The sequence below is a fragment of the Cimex lectularius genome, unplaced genomic scaffold (genome assembly GCF_000648675.2).
Source record: "Cimex lectularius strain Harlan isolate CLEC.00 unplaced genomic scaffold, Clec_2.1 scaffold338, whole genome shotgun sequence".
Taxonomy (NCBI): Eukaryota; Metazoa; Arthropoda; class Insecta; order Hemiptera; family Cimicidae; genus Cimex; species Cimex lectularius.
Genome location: NW_019392974.1, coordinates 116,551 through 142,719, shown reverse-complemented (window position 1 = coordinate 142,719; position 26,169 = coordinate 116,551). Strand labels below are relative to the sequence as shown.

General features: G+C 35.0%; 2 protein-coding genes across 5 annotated transcripts; both read left to right on the top strand.

Annotated features, from left to right (window-relative positions):
- Positions 1-3,384: 3,384 nt before the first annotated feature.
- Positions 3,385-10,699, top strand: LOC106665991 (histone deacetylase Rpd3-like). Its single transcript, XM_014392836.2, has 8 exons — positions 3,385-3,580; positions 4,155-4,267; positions 4,537-4,654; positions 8,813-9,007; positions 9,069-9,229; positions 9,293-9,744; positions 9,932-9,990; positions 10,185-10,699. Exons 1-8 carry the CDS (start codon positions 3,538-3,540, stop codon positions 10,481-10,483), a joined length of 1,440 nt encoding a protein of 479 aa, XP_014248322.1. The 5' UTR covers positions 3,385-3,537; the 3' UTR covers positions 10,484-10,699.
- A 4,145-nt stretch (positions 10,700-14,844) lies between these two features.
- LOC106666013 (TPPP family protein CG45057) lies at positions 14,845-25,283 on the top strand. 4 transcript variants are annotated; one of them, XM_014392876.2, is made up of 5 exons: positions 14,846-15,088; positions 23,612-23,805; positions 23,864-23,993; positions 24,100-24,228; positions 24,349-24,770. In XM_014392876.2, exons 1-5 carry the CDS (start codon positions 15,068-15,070, stop codon positions 24,739-24,741), a joined length of 867 nt encoding a protein of 288 aa, XP_014248362.1. In that variant the 5' UTR covers positions 14,846-15,067; the 3' UTR covers positions 24,742-24,770. The 4 variants fall into 4 exon arrangements, with proteins under 4 accessions (XP_014248364.1, XP_014248362.1, XP_014248365.1 ...); XM_014392877.2 differs by lacking the exon at positions 14,846-15,088 and adding an exon at positions 16,607-16,780; XM_014392878.2 differs by lacking the exons at positions 24,100-24,228; positions 24,349-24,770 and adding an exon at positions 24,829-25,282 and having other exon boundaries at positions 14,845-15,088.
- Positions 25,284-26,169: the final 886 nt, after the last annotated feature.

Here is a 26,169-nt window from a genome sequence, read left to right as displayed (position 1 = left end):
TGTATCATTTATAATAATAAACCTAGTTTTACTTTGTTATCCACCAAAAAAAAAAAAAAAAAAAAAAGAAAGAAAGAAAAATCATTTACTTTCTAGCTTAGGATAACAAATATGTTTTGTTTTTAAATAAATGTTTATTGTGTATTAACGTTTTTTTTTTCTTCTTCTTCTTCTTCTCTCCTTGCACACATAGACTATACCTGGGTAGGAATAGATCACTGATAATATTTTTTTCAGGTACCACCAATACTGAGAAGGTTGACCCTTTGCATATAAATAATTCGGACGTGCACGATGTGAGTTTTTTGGAAGGAGGGCATTTCCCAGTTAAGACTGAATTGTTGTCGATCCATGGCACTCGGAGGAAACAGCTTAGTTGCCGACATTGCAGCAAGTACACAGTGTTTTATTGCCGAGGCTGCAAGGAGAGAACAGGCCTCTGCCCGGAATGCTTTGGACGATTTCACCGTCAGCAATGAAAATGTTTGTAAATTATTTTGTTGTGAATAAAATTATTTAAAAAAAAATCCAGTAAATAAGAAACACCATTTGCTTCTGTCTTAATTGAATTAAATGGATAGAAATAAATTGAAAGAGAAAGAGTTGTTTAATAGTGAGAAATACCTTTCTAGGAATAAATGCAATAAAAACAAGGTCCTGCTCTCGCAAACAATAGTTCAAACCTAAAGAATAATGGCTCGGTTCAAAACGGTCGTCTTTAGAACATTAAAAAGGTAATATATACTTTAAAAATAATATTATTAAAGTGAAAGGTGAAGAAAGGGTTAAGGGGGCATTGGTGGCTCTATGGTTTATGCATTGACATGGCACTCATCGCTATAAGGTTTCCCACTTACAACAAATGGGCTTTTTTTCAGAAACACCAACACCTGAGGGTTCATATATCCATATATAGTTAAAACACCCTCATAAAAAAAAGGTTATGAATAAAGTGAATGTGAAGAGAGATATTGATACTTAATGAGAAAAACAATTGAGAGTAATGGAGTAAGAGAGAGATGGATAAAGTGAATATGAATAGAGAGAAAAGAGACTGCTATAAGATACCAATTTTTAGTTGTTTAGGATGTTCGGTCACGACCTTTTTCTGTACGAAGGCGACTGATGGGACATTGCGCAGCATGGTTTCATTCACACAGTTCATACAGTATCGAGTAAATCCAACTCTTCATACGCCTTCTTTGAAGCTTTTAAAAAATGGATAGAAGTGACATTTTTGGTAACGACTAACAAATTTCATTAATTCAAACATCCCATGCTTTACAACAGCAGTTACCACAATTGTGCGGATAAAGTAAAAAAAAATACATTATGAAATGTGGGTGAACCCACATTAATCCACTTTTACTTGTTTTTGTTTAATTAAATGTCAATTAAATATGACAATCTTCCATTATAAAAATGCTTCTAAATCATCCATTATAAAAATATTACCAAATGAAACATGTAGGTTGTTAAAACACTTGGGAGAGGATCAAGAAGAAATGAAGGGTAGGCGGCTGAATCTGCTCGCCAGAAGAATCACATGGATAATTTTTGTACCTTACACTGTTCGCCTCCATGTGAACCAGGACTTAGTCTGAAAAGTCTTGGTTCACCACACCACTGACCCACATAGGGTCATAGTTGAATGTGTCCATTTTGTGTAGGTGTTTTCTCAGATGATAGGTCTTTCATTCTGTGTTTTACCCTCTCTAACTATAGCTGAGTTTGCCATTTTTGATTAGTTGGCCTGGCACTTCTGGAGTTCTTCCACTTTTTTTTTTTTTTTTTTTGGTAGACCCATTCTAGGATGGAGTTATGGTATAGTAGACGGATAGTAGGAAGCTTGTGCTCCCCAGGCACCAGCCTTCTGGCTTATTGTACCTTCCTAGTTCCATAGTTCAGCATAATCGACTTAATCCATCTTCTCAGAAATTCAGTCGACTGTCGCTGCTACAATTTCATTCCCTTGGTTTTTTCTGTATGCTAGGTTAAATCTCCATTGAACCATTGCTTTGAAGAAGTTATGGGTGACGTTTCCTCCTCCTCATTGGATAATCTCCAGTTCATCATTATATATGCCCACGTTGTGTAGATGTTTTCTCAGATACCAGTGACAGGTTAATAGTCCTATCATTCCTCTAAGTCTAGCCCAAACCAACTGCAGCAGTGAGTTTGACAGTCTTGGTGAGGGATGTTTTAACATGACTTTTCTGTGTCTAGTACTGCTAGAGTTTATCCACTTCTCCTTTTGTTTTATTTAGATTCATTCTGTGATGGAGGAGTCATTATTTGTTTTTGTTACCCCAAGTATAGGTTTGGGGCCTATGTATGGTATTGCAGATCTTCCTCTGGCCAATGTGTCTGCTTGTTCATTACCAAACTTCCTTCATGTCCTGGAACCCAAGATATCATCAGGTTGTTGTGTTTACCCAGGTGTTGCAGATTTTGGATGCATTCACTGACTAGTTTTGATGCAATTTTTTACACTGTAATGCTTGACTTGCACAGCTGCTTGACTATCATATCTTACAAGGTTTTTTTGCCAGTATAATTCCTTTTAAGATTTTCTAGGGCATGTGTTAAAGGCGTGTATTTCTGCTTGAAAGACCTTGCTTGATTGCTCATATCTTTGGCTTGTAGGGGAGGGAAAAAAACACCCGATCCGATTCCTTTGTTTGTTTTGGTGCTATCTATATATCATGTCATGGCATCTGATGATCTGAGATCTTCCTCTCCTTTACAGTCCGTTGAGACTTTATGGGAAGTTGTAAAGAATGTTTCCAGGGTCATATAGTCAGTCCCCTTTTCTAAGAATGGGTATCTGATTTTATTAATGGTTGTGTGCCCGAATTGTTTAGTTCCTGTCCAATTTGATTGTTTTGGAATCTAAATGAGCTTTTCCTAGCCTCTCCTTGTATAAATTTTTCCAGTGGAGATAGGTTTAGCAGAGTTTCTAGTACAGTTGTAGGGGGTTGTTCTCATTGCCCCCTGTGAAATATAGGTTTGTATGCTGCCTAGTGTTTGAGGAGCTACTTTTTGTTGTGCTTTGGTCCACCAAATTCCATAGTATTCCAAATACATACTCATTTGTCTAAAAATTAGGTATATTCTTCTCGTTGCATGGCCAGCTATGAGTCCTGATTTCACCCAAGATTTTTACATATCGGTAACTCTGAAAAGTGCAGTGTACAGCACACCCATTGAAACGAAGGGCTCCAGATCCGATTATTTTCGTTTGTTTTGAAGCTATCTGTATTTTTTATGTTTGCCTTTTTTTTGGAGGTTTTTTTATTTTATTTATTTATTTTTTTTAACGAGTGTTTTTTTTAAGGTTACCATGTGATTTTCTTTTTCAAAACTAGGCGGGATTTTTTGTCCAGGTTTGCCGCAAGGTAGCGCGTCCGAAGGCTCCCTCTCCTTTCCAACACCGCTTTCGCGTCCACCTTCAGTCGGCGGAATCGCTCATCTCGTTTTAGTTCAATTTTAGGTTAATTGTTTATAACAAAGTTCACTCAATTTGACATCGCAGGGATGACTTCTGTCGTGAAGAAGAAAGTCTGCTATTACTACGATAGTGAGTAAACGTACTTTTTGCCTATTTTTTAATTTACGGTTATGGTGTTTTAATTGATTTCCCCCCGACGGGATCGTTGTTTTGGGCTTTTTCCCATTGCGTTTCGGCCCGTTTTCGAATTGAATTTGAATCAGGGAAGAAATCGAGGGCTTAAAGGGGTTTAAAAGGGTTGTCGTATCGTTTTGGGGAGTAAGGGCGATCGGGACCTCATGAGCCGCAGATTCGAGCGGCCGTAGCGAGTGTTGATTTACACACGGCGTCCCGCTCCTCGGTTCAGAGGGAATTTTGAAAAAAAATTTGGAGACAATTTAAAAGAAAGATTTTCTCCGGGATCTGGGATCGATCGAACCGGCTCGTTTTTTGAAAGAATTCCCGTTGAAATTCGCTTAGGGGTACGTTTTGGAGTTTTTTTTTGGTTCGCGAATCTACGGTCGCCCGTTCCGACAAGCATCACGGTCCATGTCCGCCCGATCCGATTTGGAGACACTTTTTGCGCAATTTCTCCCTCTCGTCCCGAAATTTTTAAAAATTCCTAATTTTTGACGAAATTTATTTATTTTTTAAATGTTAACAGGCGACATCGGCAACTACTACTACGGACAGGGTCACCCGATGAAACCACACAGAATAAGGATGACCCATAATCTTCTCCTTAATTATGGCCTCTACAGGAAAATGGAAATCTATGTATGTATAATAAAATCTAAAAGTTCTTGTTTAAAAAAAAAGTTAAAAATATAGCCACTCTATTAGTTTATGACAAAAACTTTAGGGCAAATCGTTGATATATCATTTTTTATCTTGTATTACTCATAAATTTTAAAGTTAAGTTCATAGACCCCCAAGAGATGATTACATTTGTATTTTCTTTTAAGTGGTTATCTCTACATGCAACACAGTTCTTGAACTTTTGAGACTAATAATTACAAAAAAAATTTTTTTTATATTATTTTCAGAGGCCGCACAAAGCTACAGCCGAGGAAATGACAAAATTCCACAGCGACGAGTACATCAGGTTCCTCAGGAGTATCCGACCTGACAACATGACAGAATACAACAAACAGATGCAGAGGTGTAAGTATATATCGATGAAGAATATATTTATGAACTGTGTAAAGTATATTCAGGAAAGAAATGAATTTTTGATGCCCTAGGGAAAACTAAGGAGGCACCGTTTGATTAAAGTACAATATTATGCACTGGGAGTGTAAAGGTGTATAACTTGTTGTTTAAATATTTAAATAAAATACACTCTAATGTATACGGAAATCAATTAAAACTGATTGCTGTTGTGGCATGGATGTCATGGTGGGCCGCTTGATGCGGGGTGGTTAGCTCGCTTTTGGTAGGATTTCTGGTGGCTGAACAGCAGTGCCCGTGTTTAAGCCCTTGCTGTGGAACGGTGAGAATGGCCTTCTGATTCAATCAGCCCTAGTTAATAACTAAGACGGAAAGAAAAGTTTAATTTTATGGCTTTCATGGGGGTGCCATGCCAGTGGTGAGGAGGGCTTCCTCCTTTCTGGCTGTTCGCGGGGCATTCTGTGCAGTGCAAGACAAGGGGTTCACATGGTTGATGGCTATAAAAGGCATTACCACAAAAAAAGTATTTGGCTTCTAAAATCTCCAGGATTTTTCAATAATTCGATTTTATCATTTTTTGTGTTTTGAAGGATTTTTTATTCAATCATTATTGTTAACACACTCTGTAAAGACTTTATTTAAGGAGTTTTATTTTCTGCCAGTTTCATTGGATTGATTTTTACAAGGTGTTTTGTTCTGTTAAAGGAGGGGGAACTGTGATAGTGTGAGTTGTCAGTGTGACCGTTTTGAAGACTGCGGTTATGGGTTTAATTCCCACTGTCATCCCAGGCTTGTTTTTCCCCATGCTACCTTTTCCCAAAACACACTGCAATGGTTGGTCCACAGGGTGGCTCGGTTGGCCAAGTGATCATCACAAAATCTCAAGAATCACACTCCTTATTGCAGGAAATGTGCTGAGTGAACATCACATTGGCACTTCATTGAAATTTGCAGTTGATCTAGCAGAGCTCGGGGAAACCGTGCATGTGGAACTGATGCCGGGAGAGTTTGATATGACAAATTACTTCCTCCCTCAACAACCGATTCCCTAAACCATGTTTCCAAAGGCATATTCATTTCAAGTCTTCACATACTAATCATCATAGATTTCCGAGGTCGCTCATTACAACATCACCGATCCAATTCTAGCTTTAAATGGTACATTTCATTGGGGCCACCTTTGCCCTACGAACTCCATTTCATGAAATAAAACTCCTTTCAAAACAGAAAATCAAAAATTTGGTGGACCATTTTCGAACCAATTTCAAACAATACAGCGAAGGAGTCTGTCAAAACATGGGGCTCATCTTCTTTCAACAAGGAGAAAGACTGCATCTCTTGTTCCCTGAGCTGATCGGTGTATGATCAGTGCTGATTCTGCATTTATAGGTTGTACATGTAAATGTTAAAACATGTAAACTGTTTAAATTGTCTCAAAATGATAAAGCTCAGCTCAGACTTAGGAAAATTTGTGATGTGTGTGATGATTAAAGGCCGGATTTTTGTGCAGAAAAAACCCTTCAAAACTTGTAATAAAGCTAAAAACTCCCATTTAACAAAGTAATTGTTTAAAATTTACTTATTGTCTTACTTCTGTTTATCATGTGATTGTTTAGTTTATAATCAATTGATTATACTCATTTTTTATACTCAACATGCTCAAATATACAAAAATTTACAACCAGGTATGATAAAACAAATTTTTAATTATAATTTATACATAAAATAATAAGTACGCAATAAACAACTTAATGTACATTCGACTTTAAATAGTAAAAAATAATTACAGTAAATGCAAAAAATTAATTTTTTATAATTCAACACCATGCTGAGTTCGTTTTTTCTGTTTCGGGTTATACATTTTAACATCCAGAATGCATTTCAAAAGTTTTTTCCACTCTTCTTTAACACATTGAAGTTGGAGCCTGAAACGCTCTCAGCCCCCTGGGGGCATTTTTTTCTCATGAATGACCCACAGAGCAGTTTCTAATTTTCATAAAACCCGTTTTATTTTTAATGGTTATTATTATTATTTCACTTTTCGATTTTTCTTTTATAATACAGCAATTCTGATTAGTTGTTTTGACATTATTTGAGGGAGCATGGTTGAAAAAAAATAATATAAATATATTTTCATTATTAACTGATGTCTATAAGTTTCATGATCAGTTGAAGCCAGGAACATTGATGGGAAGCAATTCACAATAAGCAAAACTGTAGATGGTTAAATTTACATCAGTGGTAGGATAATAGCATAAAAAGAATCTAGTGACAATGAGATACATCACTATCGTGTTTATTGCTCAGAAAATATTTGTACCTTGAAAAAGGTGATGGGAGCTTACTTGCAGGAACTTAAAAAGTACTGGGTCGTTGATTCCTTGTATAAAAACTTAATGGTTTCCATTTAAGATTTTATTAATTTCCCCCAATTCAGTCAATCTGGTATTTTTGTCAAGGGTGTTTTTTAAATTTCTCTTGTAATATATAATTCCTGCATTGCCAGGGATATTATGAGTTTCTGTTTTGCTTTGAAAGGAAAAATCCAACATGATATTTAAAAAAAAAAGTTAAAAGTTCCCACTATTGGCATTTTTTTAGGTTACTAATTGTAAGTGGAAAATATGAAAAAGGACACTGAATTATGTTTGTTTTAAATGAGGCCCCTATTTCCATAACGTGGCTACTTCAAAACCCCTAATTTTCAGGAAAGGCAGAAAAATAAAATTTAAAAAACTACCTACAAGTTTTGGAAATAGGGCAGTTTGTTTATGTATTTGTTCCTGGATAGTTAGCTGAAATCTGATTTACATTTTAAACTCTTATTTTCCCCCCTCATGTTTGTTGTAGTAGCCTAATTTTTTATATTTTTTTTAAGTAATCAAAATTATTTCAAATTTGCAGAATTCTTCGAATATGCACAATAAAATTGGGACTGTTATTCCACAGAATTATCAATTGGATAAATATGGTTGTAAATGTTAGCAAAAAGAATGTGCAACTGCTTACAAATCTGAGCTCTAGTTTCAAAAACTATATAATATTGATTACATTTTTATTATTAACCATAAGATGAAAAACAAAGTGGGTTTTTAAATTTTCCTGGCTAGATGAAGATTGTACCAAAAATGGGCCAGTTTTCCCAATCATTGGCCTAAATTTGGATTGGCTGGTTAAAAGCTTCTTTGTCCAACCAAACAGTTCATTCTAGTGTGGTGGCTGAGTGGTTAGGGCTCCGACTCAGTGTTTGAATGCTAGCAGTTTTGGGTTCGAATCCAGCGAGCCCAATTTTATTTTAAATTGATAGTAGTATGCAAAATGCATTGTAAAGTTGTTTAACCTCTTGTCTGTGATATCCAATAGGTAGTTGGACTCTGAGCCCTCCTGCTTGACAGAAATTATTTTACTTTACTTTTTACTATTTAATAAAAAAGTTAAAAGTTAGCAATTGGCGAAAATTACCAGTATTTACTATCCTGCAAGGGCAAGGAAGTTGTTTTCCTGTAGTATAATGCTCTTCCTCATGTGTCTGCTGACGCTTTCCGCTATTCGCCAGACATTGCCCCTTCAGACTTTAATTTATTCTTGGTTCTGAAAGTCTTTTAATGGAAAAAACTTTACTTCACTTAAAGACTGTTAAAGATAGTCCATCAAGAAGTTCATCGTTAAAAAACAACTCAGAATTTTTTTTTTTAATAATTGTCCTTATGATCTTGCATATTTGCATAAGAAATGTGTGGATGCATAGGGTGATGATGGGAATCAAACCCAAGACTGCTGACCTTCGTGCCAAGAGTCTTATCACACTAACCACTCAACAACCACAGTCCTCCTACCTGAAATCTTCACTGATCAAAAAATGATACTGACTTATTTTTACAACCTGACATTTTTTTTTCAGGCTGACTGGAAAAACAATTATTATTGGGTTGTCCGGAAAATAATGCAGGATTTTGGTATTAAACAAAAAAAAAGAAACTAGTTACTTTAAAGCAATGTTCTTTAATCAAAATANAATGAGTAATCCTGTAAACGTAAACAGAATATTTTATATAGATTTTTTTTAATGAAAACTTAAAATCCTGCATTATTTTCCGGACAACCCGATATTATTCATTGATTATTAATGTTTTCATTTTTTTTTTACTTTAGTTAATGTCGGTGAGGACTGTCCTGTTTTTGACGGCCTCTACGAATTCTGCCAGCTTTCCGGTGGTGGCTCAGTTGCAGCAGCGGTCAAACTCAATAAACAGGCGGCGGACATCTGCATCAACTGGGGTGGCGGGCTACATCATGCCAAAAAATCTGAAGCTTCCGGATTCTGCTATGTCAACGATATTGTCTTAGGTATATCTTCTTTTTCTTTATTTTCGTTGTTGTTCTCTTTTCTAATAAGATCAATTTTTAGGAATTCTGGAATTGCTTAAATATCACCAAAGAGTGTTGTATATTGATATTGACGTTCATCACGGCGACGGAGTCGAAGAGGCGTTTTACACAACAGACAGGGTGATGACTGTGTCGTTTCACAAATACGGGGAATATTTCCCAGGAACCGGGGACCTAAGAGTGAGTTTTCTTTTCTTTTTTTTTTTCCAAACAATGTCATAGCTCAATATTCTTTCTTAAAAGGACATTGGAGCAGGAAAAGGGAAGTATTATGCAGTAAATATCCCACTGAGGGATGGGATGGATGATGAGAGCTACGAGTCCATTTTTGTTCCTATAATAACCAAAGTGATGGAGACATTCCAACCGAGCGCCGTAGTCCTGCAATGTGGAGCAGACTCGCTCACTGGTGACCGCCTCGGCTGTTTCAACCTGACGGTGCGCGGACATGGAAAGTGCGTCGAGTTCGTCAAAAAGTACAACTTGCCTTTCTTGATGGTCGGTGGTGGTGGATATACGATACGCAACGTCTCTCGCTGCTGGACGTACGAGACTTCAGTTGCCTTGGGCACTGATATCGCAAACGAGCTGCCTTACAATGACTACTTCGAATATTTCGGACCCGACTTCAAATTGCACATCTCGCCTTCGAACATGGCTAACCAGAACACGCCTGAATACCTCGAAAAAATCAAGTAAGATTTTTTATATTGTTATACCAACAAATAATCTGAGTTTATTGTTTAGACTTAGGATTTACAGTTGCGATTTCACTATTTACATGATAAAATAAATTATTTATTATACAAACTTATAATGTATAATGTTATTAAATTACTAAGTTAATGGATTTAAGCAAAATAATTTATTTTTAATTTACAGGACACGGTTGTTTGAGAATCTAAGAATGCTTCCACACGCTCCAGGAGTCCAGGCGCAAGGTAAATCAAAAATTGTTTAATTTGTTTGTAGTTTAGTAGTTTTCAAACTGAATTTGAATCACTATCAAAATCCAGGGTCTAGTAGGGTTTAGTAATGTTATATAATTTTGGGGGCATAGGCGCATAAATAATTTGTTGTTTCTATTCCTAGTTAATTCTATTCCATTTTAATGTTATTTTTGTTTTTATTTTAGCAATTCCTGAAGATGCTGTGAACGAAGACTCGGAGGATGAGGACGAAAAGGTAAACCCAGACGAGCGGTTGAATGAGGTCATCCAGGACAAACACATCTCGGGCGATAACGAGTTCTCAGAGTCAGAAGACGAGGGCGAAGGAGGCAGGAGGGACAACAGGAACTTCAACAAACAGAGAAAGAGGCCGCGCATTGAACCGCGAGTCGAAAGTACGGTCGATGACACTGCCGACCTCAAGGCGGATAAGGAGGAGAAGATGCAGGTTGACGAGTCGAGCAGCAAGGGCTCCGGTGTATGAACGCGCTAACGTCGTGTTTCTCCAAAGAGGCTCTCTATGTTGTGTGTCAAAGACAAAAACCATCACGTCATCCTGACCAGTATTATAGGCGAAAACAAATCTCACTGAACCCTCTCGTCGAACCGATAAAAGAACAACCTCTTTGGAAATCGGCTGTAATTTATATAAAGTTTATTTATATTTGTGAATTATAGATTGTTTTCCTTAGGGTTCGAATTTAATTTTTATTTATTTTTTATGTTAATTTTTGCCCATCAATTTTATGCCAATTTTTTTAAAATTTCTTTTATTTAAAATATACTCAATCTATTTTTTCCTTATTTTTTTTATGTATGTCTATGTCTGTAAGGAACTGATTTTTACACGTTCCATTTTCGTCCAATTATATCTCAATGTTTTTTAGTACATGAAAGGCAAAGAGAATTTGTTTTAAAAGAAAAATATTTTTATTAAGTATTACTTTTTTGACATCTTGTTAATCATAGGGAACAACAATATAAATTAAATAAATAAAAAAATCAATTTTTCTACGGATTTGTCTGAATCAAAGCAATTTTAATGATGTTAATATTATTTATATTATTAGTGTTTTTTGTTTAATTTTAACTAAATAATATAATCAATTTTACCAATCAATCATTTTAAGATATTTTAATAAGAAATATTTTTCACAAAAGCAAAACAATAATAAAAATGTAAATTATTTAGTTTTAGAGGGAGAGAGAGAGAGAGATAGAAATTTTTATTGAAATTTTGTGATAAAACAAGAATATATTGATAAATAATTGATGGTAGGAGGAAAAAGTTGATAATAAAAAAAGGAAAATAAAATCATGTTGCATATCTCCAGAATTAAATGTAGCGCCCCTACTCGTCCCTTGTACGCAATCGAAGATGAATGTATCAAATGGAAATTTACCGTTAAAGAAATAAAAATTCTATCAATGTACTCAGAATTTGTAAGAAAGGAAAAAATGGGGTCATCAGGAAAATGTAACTTGTACCTTTTGTGTACGGCTGAAACGCCAAATAAAACAAAAACAAGTCTCTAAAACTGTTAATAAAACGTTGTTTATTCTACCCTTTAACGATCAAGCATGTTTTCTCATTAAATCAATTAATTATATATCTAATTTATTTGTGTTATTCTAGAGTAGACTGTCGTAATTGTACAACAAGACTTTTGTATATTTAATAACAGGAAATACTTCAATGAATAAATATCCAATTGAAACTTTTAAAATTTATAAATTTGCATCAGTCTTGTTTTTCATAAATGTTCTTTTAAAACAATTTTAGCTTAAGACAACAGATTTAATTCTAAGCAATCACATTTTCAACTTTTAAGCTCCTTTAATAACCTGTATTTACTTTTCTTCAGCTGTAAACCAGGATTTTTTTTTAGAGATTTTACGAGAATTATTGAAAACGTCAAATATTACGGTTAACAAAAGCTAAACCGAAGATGAAAATATTCAAGCGATGTAATAATTATCTATGATTATCTTTGCTTTAACATATTACAGAAGATGTGAGATATAATAAAACTACTCTGAAAACAAGATAGGGCTTAAGAGGCAGCCATGACAATGAAAAAAAAAACAATCGTGTATAAATGTCAAATAAAAGGACTTAGGAAGTAACCCTGGAGAACAGATAGAGCTTCAAATGTAAGTATAATTATTTAAGCAACAAGCATTTTTCACCTCTTTTGTGAGATCTGATCACATGCAAAGGGAAATTATGAACGGAATTAAAGCATTACCCTTATGGTGTTAAGACTGCCCATGATTTGATGAGTACTGGAGTAGAAGCACATTTCAATGTGAATGATATGATGAACGAGGTGCTTTTTTTCAATACATTTTACTGATTTTTTTAAAAAATTCTCTTAGTGATTGCAGATAATTTACTGTTTAAAACACCTTACATGTTCATAACGTGAAATTAAGAAGAGGTTTGAAATAAAGCCAAGAAAAACATAAAAGGACTCACAAAAATTAATGAAAACGAGCAAAGAGGGGACTTAAAATGCAGCCTTGACCAACACCAGGTAGAATGCCTACTACATGTTGAAAAAAGAAAAAACTGGGAAGAAGAGACTAGGCGGACCCGAAGAGGAATTAAATATTCAACAATTACTGTACTCATTGTACAATTACTCAAGGTTTCGATTACTGTAAAGTGAAAGTAAGATGGGACTCATAATGCTGCCTTGGGAAACGCCTTATGATGAAATCTCAGCTTTATTGTGAGTTTATTTAATATTTATTAGAATAAGATTTTTGTTTTTAATTATAAAGCGAGCTTCTTTTTGGCAATTTATGCCAAAAGGAAAATTTCAAAATACGAGCACGTTTTAAGATTCAAAGATCGCTTTTTCGAGGGGAGAATGTAAACGCGCTAAAATAAAATGTGCCAAAAATGTTTTTGGCAGAAGGCAACTTTTTTCTTTTTCTTATTCGCTAAATGACTTTGATTGCGTGACAAGAAGAAAACGGGGTGTAAATGCCTAGGCACTTATCGATCCGAGGAGTTAGGGGGTGTAGAAGGGCACACTTGGCAAAGGGATGAGTCACCAGATACTCATGATTTCGGTCAGTTTTTGGACAAATTTGGAAAAGGGATGAAGTTTCTACAATGGGCAAGGATTTCAATTGAACAAATTAAAAACAAATGAAATAGGAATAACCGGCGTTTTGACAAGCCATCAATTTATAGAATAAAACGTCTACTTGTATCTTCTCCCTAGCCTAACTTCCCGATTTTGCGAATTTCACCCCTTTTCTGTTTATTTTAGGGAACAAATAAAAATTTATAGGGGTAAATCGTGTTGATTCGCCTACGGTAATCTCGCCACGGGGCAATTATCGTGACCCGATCGACAGAGTGGGCCATTAAAACGCTCCGAGCCGTTGCACGCGACCGAAACCCAATTTGGAGTCAATTGAACAATTTCGCCTTTTGCAAATTAACAATTTGTAAAAGCGGCCTGTTCCAATTCGAAAGAGGAAATTAACGAAAGGGTCTCGTTTGGTCAGGACCGGAACGAATTTGAAGTTCCAACAAAAACCGCGGTTTTTTAAACATTTAAATACGAAATAAAACATGTCGTTTCCTCTCTCGGTGGTTTGGCCATCACCACGCAGGGCTCAACGAAAAATTACACAAAAATCCGAGCATAGGACACCTCAAGTGTGTTGGATAAGGTGAGCACGATGAACAGTGGAACTGAGTAGGATGGCAAACTGGGCTTTCTATTTAGCTCATTGGACAGTTGACTGAGAGGATACTTCAACTGAGCGGACAGTTGAGCTGGCTGTTCAAAATAGCTGACAATCCAAATAATTGAGCTGAGCAGACAATTGAGCTGACTGTCCACATTAGTTGAGTTGATAACTTAGCTGAGCAGACAATTGAGTAGATTGGACAAATGAGCTGAGCACACAATTGAGCTGACTGTCCACAGTAGTTGAGCTGATAATTTAGCTGAGCAGACAATTGAGCCGACTGTCTAATTGAACTGACCACCCAATTGAGCTGATCACACAATTGAGCAGGCTCTCCAAATTAGTTGAGCTGACTGAAAAGTTGAGCTAAGAAGAGAATTGAACTGACTGTCCAAATGTAGCTGAGTGGTCCCTTAAACTGAGCGGACAATTGAGATGATCGGACAATTAAACTGACTTGACAATTGAACCGAGGTAGTAATTGTGCTGGCTGTCCAATTGAGCGGACAATCGAGATGATAACAATTAAACTGGCTAGATAATTGAGTCGTGGAAGTAGTTGAACTGACTGCTCAATTGTGCGGATAACTGAATTGAGTGACGGTCAATTTGGTCGAGCGGTCATCTGAACTGAGAGGACAACTGAGCTGAACTGACAGCAGAGCCTTTAGGACAATTGAGATGACTTCCTAATTTAGATGATCGTCCGAATTAGCTGGACGGACAATTAAGCTGACTAGATAATTGAGCCGAGCACATAATTGAGCTAACTGTCCACCTAAGCTGACGGTCAATTTGGTCGAGCGGTCATCTGAACTGAGAGGACAACTGAGCTGAACTGACAGCAGAGCCTTTAGGACAATTGAGATGACTTCCTAATTTAGATGACTGTTAAATTAGCTGATCAGACATTTATGCTAAGCGTATATCTGTGTCATGATGGTTTAGCGAAAAGAGAGATATTGTTAAATATTATTTTGCTTTTTGGATAAATATCGCAGCTAGCTTTCCTGTTTTCCAACAACCTTTTCTTCACCAAAAGAAATTGTCTTGTTTTTTCTTTGATTTTTATAATCAAGCGGGAAAAATTTCGATATTCTGGTCACACAGTCGCCGTTGTAACAAAAAAAACAACAACAAAAAACACATTTCTCCAACACCTGTCTATTTGTGTGTGTTACACAATTAAAATATAAAAAAACCTTTTTCCTTAAAAATTCAACTAACAAAATTTTCCGTGTAAGCAAAGCCAAAAAAACCGATCAAAAGGGCGGGAGGGAAAGTGTCAAAAAATTGCACTGTTTTGCAGAAAAGCCAAGTTGGAGAACACAGGAGGAACTACTGACGTCCCGTCATGGCTAGGCGTTTCATAAAGGTAGATTTTTCATTTCAACCCAAGTACTCGGTCCGCTACGTCTCGTTGTGCCGATCCGACGCCTGTTACTGAAGGACGTATATTTTTATCATATCGTCCAGTTTTAGTCTGTTATAAATAAATAAACAGCGAGACCGATCGGATATATGTGATGTTGGCTGACCCAATAGTTATCACAGAAACTACACTGTTTTCTGTAGTGAAGTTTAAAAACGCAACGATACACTGTTTTGGGTGGACCTTGCTTTCTAAACATAAATATTTGTTATGTGGTGTAACTTACATTAATTCTCGTCTCATTAGCACGTTTTTTAAGATTTACTTTTGTGTCTTTTTCGTCTGTTTTTGGTTGTAGGCTCTATAGCAAGGCCAATCTCGTATGTCTTCGCCTTTCGTTAATCATATTTTGTATAGTTAAAATTTATTTATGTGCATTAGTTTAGATTAGATTATATAGGAGCCGGCTTCTTTACGACCTGTGCACCGCGACCAGTATTGGTCTATTGTGCAAATTCATTTTTTTAAATCTAGAGCTCTTCGTTAAGCTTGAGCTTTTTACCAGATTACAAAGCTTTTTCAAGAGCTCCCGTGTGTATCCTTCAGGCCCTGGCTTTAACTCTCCCAGGATTAGGAATCTCAGCCTACATATAGGCCTTCGGACCAACAGATCTATTTCTTCTACTTCTTGGCAATATCTGCAGAGGCTTGTTTCTGCCACTCCTAGTCTATACGTATGCCTCCAGAGTCTACAGTGTGCCAACTATTATTCTAGTCCTAGGACGTCCTAGATTTAGTAGTTATGCCGTTAGTTTCTGCGCTGGTACTTTGATAAACTTTTTCGCGTGCCTCTGTCCCTGGGTACACTCCCATTGAGCGGAGGACTTATTAATCCAACGTCTAATGGATTCGCGTTTTTGGCAGTTTGGCCACAAAAGGATTTAAGGCCAATAGGAAACATTTAAGGCCAATTTATGGTCCTCTTCGTTGCCCCTCTGCTCATTGTGCCGTGGCACTCAGATAAGGGTAATTTTGTTATTTTCCCCAATGCCTCTGACAGGGCTCTGATGCAGTCCCAAACGACTCTGGACTTTTACATTAATAAATATATAATAAAAAATAATAAAAACAGTACTTTGCACATGTCAGGTACAAAACACACGCGCGCGCGCGAACTCTGACATTCATATGCTTGCCACAAGCATACAAACACTCAAATTTTGAACTCAGAGTTACTGCTTTGGTTTATCATGTTTTTTTTTTTTTTTTTTTTTTTTTTAAAGTTAAATGTTGCCTTTTTGGATGTACATAAATGAATATTGGAGTCGGAACATGTCGCTCACACGCGCGCGCACCACGGACAAACCTTTAGCCCAGCGTTACAACACTTTTTTTTGGCTAATTGCCTTACGACCGCAATAATAATTGCAACAAATCCCGTTTTTATCGCGATTTCTCGATTAAAAACCCCCAAAAATAATCAGAAAGAGGGAGCTCGGCGACTCACATACGCTAAACAACAGAGGGAAACGAGGTGGGGCTCGCCCAGTCGAGAGTCTGCGCCCTCCGCCGTCAAATATCCTCGGGGCTGGTCCTGAAAAAGGCACGGACGCCAGTGCCAACCCAGGAGGAAAACGCGATCGTGTCCTGTGGTGCGAGATCCGGTGGCCAGTAGAATAAGAAATGACGACCGAGGTGAGTTTCTCAGGCCATTTCTCAAACAAAATACAGGCGGATCCTCCTTAGACAAATTTCAAAGCTAGAAGGATTATTTAGGATCACAAATAGATAATAAATTTAAAAAAATTAATCTGCCATAACAAAAAATAAAATAAATTCTAGCCAGTACATGTCGCTCTAAAGAGTCCCTCAGGGTGTTTAAGAAGAAAGGACACTCATATTTCTTTGATTACCTCCCCCCATCAAGGATTTTCCCATTTTATTTTTATCCCTCATTATTCTATGTTTGTTTATTGTGGGAGATCGGAAATGTTGCTGAGTTCTCCGGGGGTGTGTGTCGTGTGGCGACGCGGTTCGATCGTACCTTGGCCATCTCTTTTTCCTTAACTTTAGTATGTTGACAGAGGCCTTTCAACGTTCGATCCTTTATTTACGTTGTGTACAAGACGTAGAAGGAATATTTAATTTTTTTTAAATATCTTGTGCGCTGTTTTTGAAGCTGCACTATTATTTGCCAACTTGGAGAGTGGTTACATCTAATTTGGACTTCCTCCGGTCCGCTTCTCCTCGCTGTTTCGTCCTCACTAAACTTTCAATTACATTTACTTTATCTCGGTATATGATTCGAATTTGTTAATTTTTGAGAGTAGATCCATGTGAAAAATATTCTGAATGAGAAAAAGATGCTAAAAGCTTTAAATTTTTGTCTTCGTATAACTGAAATTTAAACGTATTATGTGAAACTGTATTTGAAGAGAAAACGGCGAGTACGAACTGACCAGAGATTGTCAAATATATACAGACCTACTGTCAAAAACTGCAAATATAAAGAACACGAAGAATTTGAATAATATACTGATTAAAAAAGTCCTATAAGATTTATATCCGTCTTTATATAAATAAAACGAAAAAAGTATATAGTGGAAAGGATATTATGTAGAAGACAAAATAGCTAGAAATATAGCGAAGACAAGCGGACAAAAGACGTCAAAGGATAAACATAAAATCAAATAGGATCAGAAAAATTAAATTTATACGGAATTATTATCATAAAACCTCAAGGAACAAAAAAGCAGATATAGAATCGAATAATAAACTGACCAAAATATGTCATATTTATATGAAGTCAAAATATGTCATATTTACACGTAAATACTGTCAATAAACACGAATACAAAGAACACGAAATAATATATGGAATTCGAATAATATACTAAAAAAGTTATATAAATAAGTTATATTTTATTTGGAAGGATACTGATTACGAGCGAGTACAAACGGACCGAAATATGTCTTTTACACGCTTTCAAAAAAATGTATAATTAACGCAATGGGAGATAACGGAAGGAATCTATATACAGGAAAACAAAATGCTTGAGTAAGAAAAATTGAATCCGCTCACTTGGAAACATACATTCGAAACCTAAAGATAAGGAAAGAGGCAAGATTGCAAGTTAGATATAATGAGGGAACATATTAAGAACACAAGGCACTTGAGTACCGCAAGTTTTGTGATTTTCGATTTAAAATAATAATAATAATAATCTGGAGGCGTAGGGTAAAATTTTGAGTTAAATTTTTTTTTTGAACCTGTTCAGGACGTTACATGTTAATCTGTAAATGTAAGAAAGAATTTTGAATTCAAATTAGTAAATTTGATTTGTTCTCGCCGTTTTATTCCATATTTAGAGGAAATTGTGTTTGAGGAGAAAACAGCGAGAACTAACGGACCAGAGGAAGACAAATTTACTCGGTACCACTGCCAAAAAGACAATTATAAAGAACGAGAAATAATATATGAAAGAATTCGAATTTTCTGGCAGGGGAGGCCACGGTCGTGGGATCATGGATGGATCATCGATTTTAACGAAACTTTTTTTGGCGATACCACACGTGTCCGACTTTCTTGCAAATGGTCCTTAAAATATAATGCTCTCAGTTATCGGGTTTGTGGTCATAACTGAGATCATTGAAGTAGCTGGTCGATAAACTACATCGCTTAAAATATAATAACAGACGATTTTCTTTTTCCCCCCCTAGGATGCAGAAATGAGATCAGGTTCATAAAAGTTACAAAAATCAAAAGGATTGTAGATATTGAAATAGGTAAACTATGACCAATCGACTACTACTAGGGAGAAAAAAAACACGTTATCATTACCTTTTCTCATCCTGAAAAAAAAACTACCAATTTTTGGGAAAATCAAATTTTTTACTCATAATTTTTTCACTTTACACAAATACCTCAAATTTTTTTAAACCGACAATCGATAAACTACAACTTTGAAACGACTGCATAGATCCACATGAAATTTTACAACAGTTTAGAACCCTATAAACTGAACGTAATGACACAAAACTGGTAAATAAATCAAAATTGGAGATATAAAATAAAACGTTTTTGTTGATTTTATCCTTATTTTTCTCAATTATAATGACGTAAGACCTAAATTTTGTTGTCATAGCTTAAAATTAGAAATATTCAGCTTTCCAAAGATTGCAATGACGTGTATATTGGACAAAATCCAAAGGTGTTATTAATTGGCCAAAAATTGAGCCTAATAAATTCTATATTTTTTTATTGCTATAAAATTTCGTATTGAACAGTTTTAAATGCTTCTTGAAATGAATCTGATTGATTTTTCGAGAAAAAGTTGTTCATCCTACTTGACTGATAGCTTTTCGTTTTTGAACTTTTCATATATCTAATCTGTTTTAATACGATCCTGCATATTATTTCTTTATTCTAGGTTAAAAAAAATAGACAGTAATCTTGAAATTAAACCATAACAAAGGCAGAAAAAACATGTATATTTAAATTGGCAAGAATGCTGACACTAATAGTTTTTGATCTATCATAATTTTTAAAAAAGTTTCATTCAAATAGGCCATCCCATGCCTACAGTCCTCCCTTGTGACAAAAAATGCTATAACGTTTACATTTTAACATATTTAATGGAAATTGGGTTTGAGGGGAAAAGAGAGAGGACTAGCGGACCAAAAAATGTCATTTACACCGAACCACTGTCAAAAATGTATACAACCACCGTCGACACTGAAAACGGGTAAATATTTAATCTGAGGGGACCAGGGTTTAAATATAGACATGACCGGTCCCAAAGACTGCAAGAAAAAAGCGAGTACATGCGGACCAGAGGAAGGTCACATTTATATGGAATTTCTACTTTGACAAGGACCGGAAGATGTTTAATTTTTACTCATCTAATGTCAGAAAAAAATCACATGACATGAATCATTAAAATATAATTTAAAGAAAATGCACAAGAAGAAAATAGAAGGATCCAGTTTACAAACTACGTGGGGGGAAAATTTGTGAGAAGGAATTTTGGGGAGAATCGCTGCTTTCTCTAGTTCTGTTCTTATAGCACATTTTTGTTCAGTATAACATTCGAATTCTTCCAAGTCTTCTTTCGTGTACATGTGTTTTTGGCAGTATATTTCCATGTAAATTTGACATTATTTTGCTTGTTCCTTGCTGTATTATCCTCGGAATTCTTTCCATAATATACTTTTTATATAAATACATAAATATTATATAAAATATATATAAACCTTATACCACTTTTTTATCTGTACATTGAATTTTTTTTCGTGCTTTTTCAAGTTCATTATATTTTTGACCTTTGTTTGTGCAATTTTGGCATATTTGAATGAGTTTGACGAGAAATCAACGAGGACAAATAGATTAAAATGCCATATTTACACAGAACAACTATATAGGAAAAGCATTAATAAAGAAGAAGATAATAGAAACATAAGGATAAGACACAAATAAACAAAATACTTTGGGGGGGGGGGCAAAACAGCGAGGACAATATATTTAAGTCAAATTTATAAATTCGAATTGTACACTGAGAAAAATTGTTATATAAACATGTATCTGAATTTAAACAAAACGTAGTTGAAATTGGGTTTCAAAAAAAAAAATAGCGAAGACAAGCGGACCAAAAGACGTCAAAATGACGCCGAACTAGTGTCAAAAATACGCAAATATAATGAATATATACTAAAGAATTCAATTTATATAATGATAAAAAGTGCTATCATTCATATAAATATAATTTAAATTGATTTACTGTGAAGAATGGACTAAATATTGTTTAAATTGTATTTAAATTAAGTCAAATATAAATCTAATAGTACTTTTTTCCTCAGAATCAGTATATTTCTGATTTGTAAATTTAAACCTTTCGTCTTGTTCTTTTCCCAAATCCCTTTTCATCAAATATTATTCAAGTTCGTCAGAATGCTTCTATTGTCTTTGCTTGCGTTCTTTTATCTGCAATTTTTGATAGTTTTTAAAAAAATGTAAATATGACATATTTTGGTCAGTTAATTATTCGTTTTTATATATTTTTTGTTTTTTCTGTTTTATGATAATAATTCCGAGTAAATTTAATTTTCCTGATCCTCTGTGATTCTCTGTTTATCCTTTGGAATCTTGTCTTCAATATCCTTTCCACTATATACTTTTTACGTTTTATTTATATAAACCCAACCTTTTTTGCTCAAAATCAGTATATTTCCGATTAGTACATTTGAACTATTTCATCTTATTTTCCTTATTTCGTGTTCCTTATATTCGTGTTTATTGTCAGTATTTACAGTGTAAATTTGACTTTTTTTTGGTGGTATTGGCTGGTCCGGTGTTCTTCGCAGTTTTGCTCTCCTCAATATCTTTTCGACTAAATATCTACATGACTTTTTTGCTCAGTACATTCCTATTTGTAAATTTGACCTATTCCGTCTTCCTGTTATTTCATCAAATATTATTCAAGTTCATCAGAAGGCTTCTATTATATTCTCTTGCGTTGTTCATATCTGCAATTTTTGATAGTCATTCATGTAAATATGACATTTTTGTCAGTTAATTATTTTTAACTTTTTTTAAATCAGTATATTATTCGAATTTTTCGTGTTATTTATATTTCTGGTCCGTTCGTACTTTTCAGTATAGAAGTATCGATCACTTTTCACTGAAGGACAAGAAGAAAGCAAAGTTAGTTGCTACTGCCAAGCTTTCGACGTATTTTAAGCTCATCATCAGGGCAAAACAACTATACTATATGTCTATACAGTAAAGTTACAGTACTTGGTATGTTGGGACCGAGTCGGGTCTTCAAGGAAATGAGATCGCCTGTAAAAACTTAATATTGAAGGTTGTTTTGTCCTGATGATGACCTTAAAATAGGCCGAAAGCTTGGCAGTAGCAACTTGATTTGCTTTCTTCTTCAAAACCATAAATTGATCGAGTGTTCGTCCGTTCGTACTCGCTGTTTTCTCTTCAAATCCAAGTTTCACTTATTATTTTTACGATTTTTAGTTATAAGAAGACAAAAATATAAAGCTTGCAACAACTTTTTCTCACTCAGTATTCGAATCCATCTACAGTATATTCTTATGTATTATGAAACTTATTCCGTGTAAATTTGGGATCTTTTGGTCCGCTTGTTCTCGCTGGTTTGTTTTCCTTACACCCCTTTACACTATATTCTTTTTGTTTTATTAGATGTAAAGATAATTAAACCATGTGGCACTTTTTGCTATTATATCTTTCGAAATCTTATTATCGTGTTGTTTAGTTGTTTACATGTAAATTTGACATAATCTGGTCCGCCTGTACGCGCTATTTCCATGCATTCTTTATGAATGATATAAATTATATTTTGTATTTATCCGCTTTGTCCCGCTGTTTACTCTTTACCAATGTTGTTAATATTTCTGAATAAATTAGACGCCGTCTTCTCTTTCTTTGTGCACAAAAAACAAATTGATTTTAGCTCTTAGTTTCGTATTGTTCAAATATTTTCTTTATTTGAGTATTTCTTTTATTAACTCTTTGGTCCGCTTGTCCTCGCTGTTTACCAGTTGTCAATGGTAGGAATGCTGTGTAATTTTAACTTCCTTGTAGCCTTTGTCTATATCGATTGCGTTTATATTTGACATCTACTGGTCCGCTTAGTCTCGCTGTTTTGTCCTCAAACCGTTTTACATGCTACTTGCCCTGTACTTTTCCATTTTTTTATATCCTGTCGTAAGAAGCGTTTGGACAATTTTAAAATGAATCAGCCTGAACGCATTTTATTTAATGACTTCCTTTCCAATCTTGAACACAGGTCGATTAATTGTGAAGGGATAAAAAACCTTGGAAACATTGACCTAATCGTCAAACCCCAAGCAATAAACACAGTAATCCATTAAATCTAAGGGCAATCCTCGTCTTAAAGCATGTTTCTTGAAAAAGAAGGCCCAGCCTGGTCGACACGGCATTATCTTTATTAAATAATTCATTTCAAAGATAATAAAAGCACTTGCACAAGAGATTTTCTTATCAGCTTTTGAATTGGGCCGAATTATGAAAGTTAGTTGGGAGAAAAAAAGTGTGTTTGTAAAGCTTTCGACATAGTTTGCCTTCGAAAACAATCGAACTGAAGAATATTATTTTATTATAGGCCTAGAAATTTTTTCATTTCTTTTCCCGATCCGTACTGACAGAAAAATCAGCTTCTGTTTTTCAATTCGTGTTTATTGTTCTATTTTAGTCGCTGGCATCACGTTTATAAATCAACACCTGCTCCCATGCAGAGATTCTCTTTAATGCAAGTTCAAGAACGCCTAATAACAAATTTCCTTCGTGGCCTATTTATAAACGGTCCATTTTGGAAAATACGAATGGGTACTTTAAATTGTACAAATAGATGTTGGCTAAGGATTCAAATGTTTAGGGTTCATTAAGAAATGAATCTTGTCGATCTAGCACACCTGTGTACTCTGACCAAACCGTTTTATGATCTATGATTTTACGATTTTTTTTTTCTCCGATAGACATCCGGAGAAGGCGATTGCCCGCCTGCGATATACGCCGAGACTTTCAAACTATTTTCAAAATTCGGCGATACAAAGTCAGACGGCAAGCACATCACACTGTCACAGAGCGACAAATGGATGAAGCAGGCCAAAGTCATCGACGGTAAGACGATTACGTCCACTGACACTGGGATATACTTCAAGAAGCTCAAGTAAGAGAAAAAAAATCAGATGGATTTTTTCTTTTTAATGTTTTTTTCTTTATTTTAGACAGCATAAGGTGACATTTGCGGATTACAACAAATTCCTCGAGGATCTGGCGAAAGCGAAGAAGGTGGACGTTGAAGAGATCAAGCGAAAGCTGAGCAACTGCGGGCCACCTGGCTTGTCGTCGAATGTCGTAAGTTCAGCACCTTTGTAAAAGATACTTTAAACGTAAACCAAAATTTTATTTTTTTTTTGCTAAGGCAAATTTTAATAAAACTGTTGCGAAATACACTGTCTAGGTTTTAAAGAAACCGAAGCATAAGGTAGAACCGAGCACGATAGAAATCTTAGTACCATGGTCGTACTACTCACATGGCAACGTTACGCCACAGTACATGGAAAATAGCACTAGTGTTGAAGACATATCGGTGAGTTTGACCGACAAAATCTTGTCTTCAATGTTCAAAACCAGAAAAAAAAAAAAACATAAATGCATATCTATGATTTACATATTTGCGCTGGTTAAAAGTTAAGATATCGCGTTTCAGAATCTTACATATAGAGATGTCGAGGACGAGGAAAGCCCTCGGCCAACTCTGTCCGAAGCGTGCATGCAATTCCCTGAAACTAGGCCGACCATCGATAACGAAGAGGTACTCCCTCAGGAGCTGCTTAGGATGCTGCACCAGCAGACAGAGGATGAGCAGATATTCGGTGATTACGTTGCGTCCGAAATGCGCCAGCTCAAGGCGCCGGCGAACAAACGCAAGCTCAAGAGGCTTATAAACCAAGCTATTATACAAATGTCCGACCTGGATGCTTCAGAGTACGAATCGTACTCTTATGCCGACTCATCCAACTCTGCTTCAACAAGCAGCGGGTTCGGGGCAAGAGATATTAATATAATAAAGCACCTCTATGAGTCTGATCCTGTTTATTAAGAAAATAAAAATTGATTTGTTTTCCACAAAATGCTTTTTTTTTTTTTTTTAATTTTAATCATTTTGTTTCTTGTATTTTGAATTAAGGGTGCAGTGAAAACTCCTAGTGCCGTTGAAAGGCTGACAGACACAAGCAAATACACAGGCTCGCACAAGCAGCGTTTTGACGAGACAGGAAAGGGCAAAGGGATTGCTGGAAGGAAAGACGTTGTAGACAAATCTGGCTACGTATCAGGCTACCAGAACAAAGATTCATACTCAAAGGCGCATCCTACAAACTAATATTAAATTTAAGTATAATTTTAAAATATATATACAAAAAAAAATCCCTGTGTATAAAAAAGTACAAATTGCCTTATAAAATGTTTAAGTTTTTAAACTTTTTTTTTTATTGTGTAATTTAAATTAAAAAGAAAATAAGTGTAAATGCAATGTGCCATGATTTTTAATCTATCGAATGATATTCAACCAATTAAAAAATTTATTGACCTAACTCGACTACATTTTAGAAGAAAATATTTAAAAAAATAAAAACTAATGGCATTTTTAGCATAAAAAAATAACGCGTAAAATTTACATTAATTATTACTTTAAAAAAAATTGCTATTTTTACTATATATAAAAAACAAATTATAAAAATTCTTGTGCGTTCAATGACTTGTATTTTACATTAAATTTAAATGTCAACATTTAAAAACTGAACAAATTTTAAAAATGTTCTATACATATCTTACTTTACTTGTTTTCAAAGGGTCTGTAAATATATTGACCAATGTCTCATTATTATTTTGTTAATGATATACAGTCGACTTCTTAATTTGAAACTTGATAATTCGAATTTCTTGGTAATACGAACTCCTCAGCAGGTCACTTTGGTAATTTGAAAAAATTCTGTGCATTTTGTTACACTCTGTAATATGAAATGTTTTTCATAATAGGTGGAGAAATAGCATGCTATTAATCAATTTGAAGCCACTTCCCATCTTTATAATTTGAACTTTTTCTTTGTTATATTCCTCTAAATTAACCTTACAGTTTATTATTTCTTACAGCTTAAAGTTTATTTGAATTTTCTCAGTTTGTTGTGTCACTGGTTTGTCAAAGTGATCTCAGCACTGATCACTTTGGAAAAATCAATTAAACAAAGGACACCAGGCCATATTGAAACAAAAACACTTCACATTTTTTTTACTAATGCTTGACAATGTTTGATTTTATAGCTGATCTATTTCCTTTTTTCATTACTTTTACTGTTTTATATATGTACAATTTAAGTAATAAGTTGGAAAAAATGTGTCTTAAAATTGTTTTTTCTTTCCTCTTGATAATTCAAATTATTTTTTTGTTCCCTTGGGTTTCAGATTATCAAGAGTCGACTATAATAGTATTTTATGCTCATTTTTGCAGTGGTATGCATAAAATAAATCT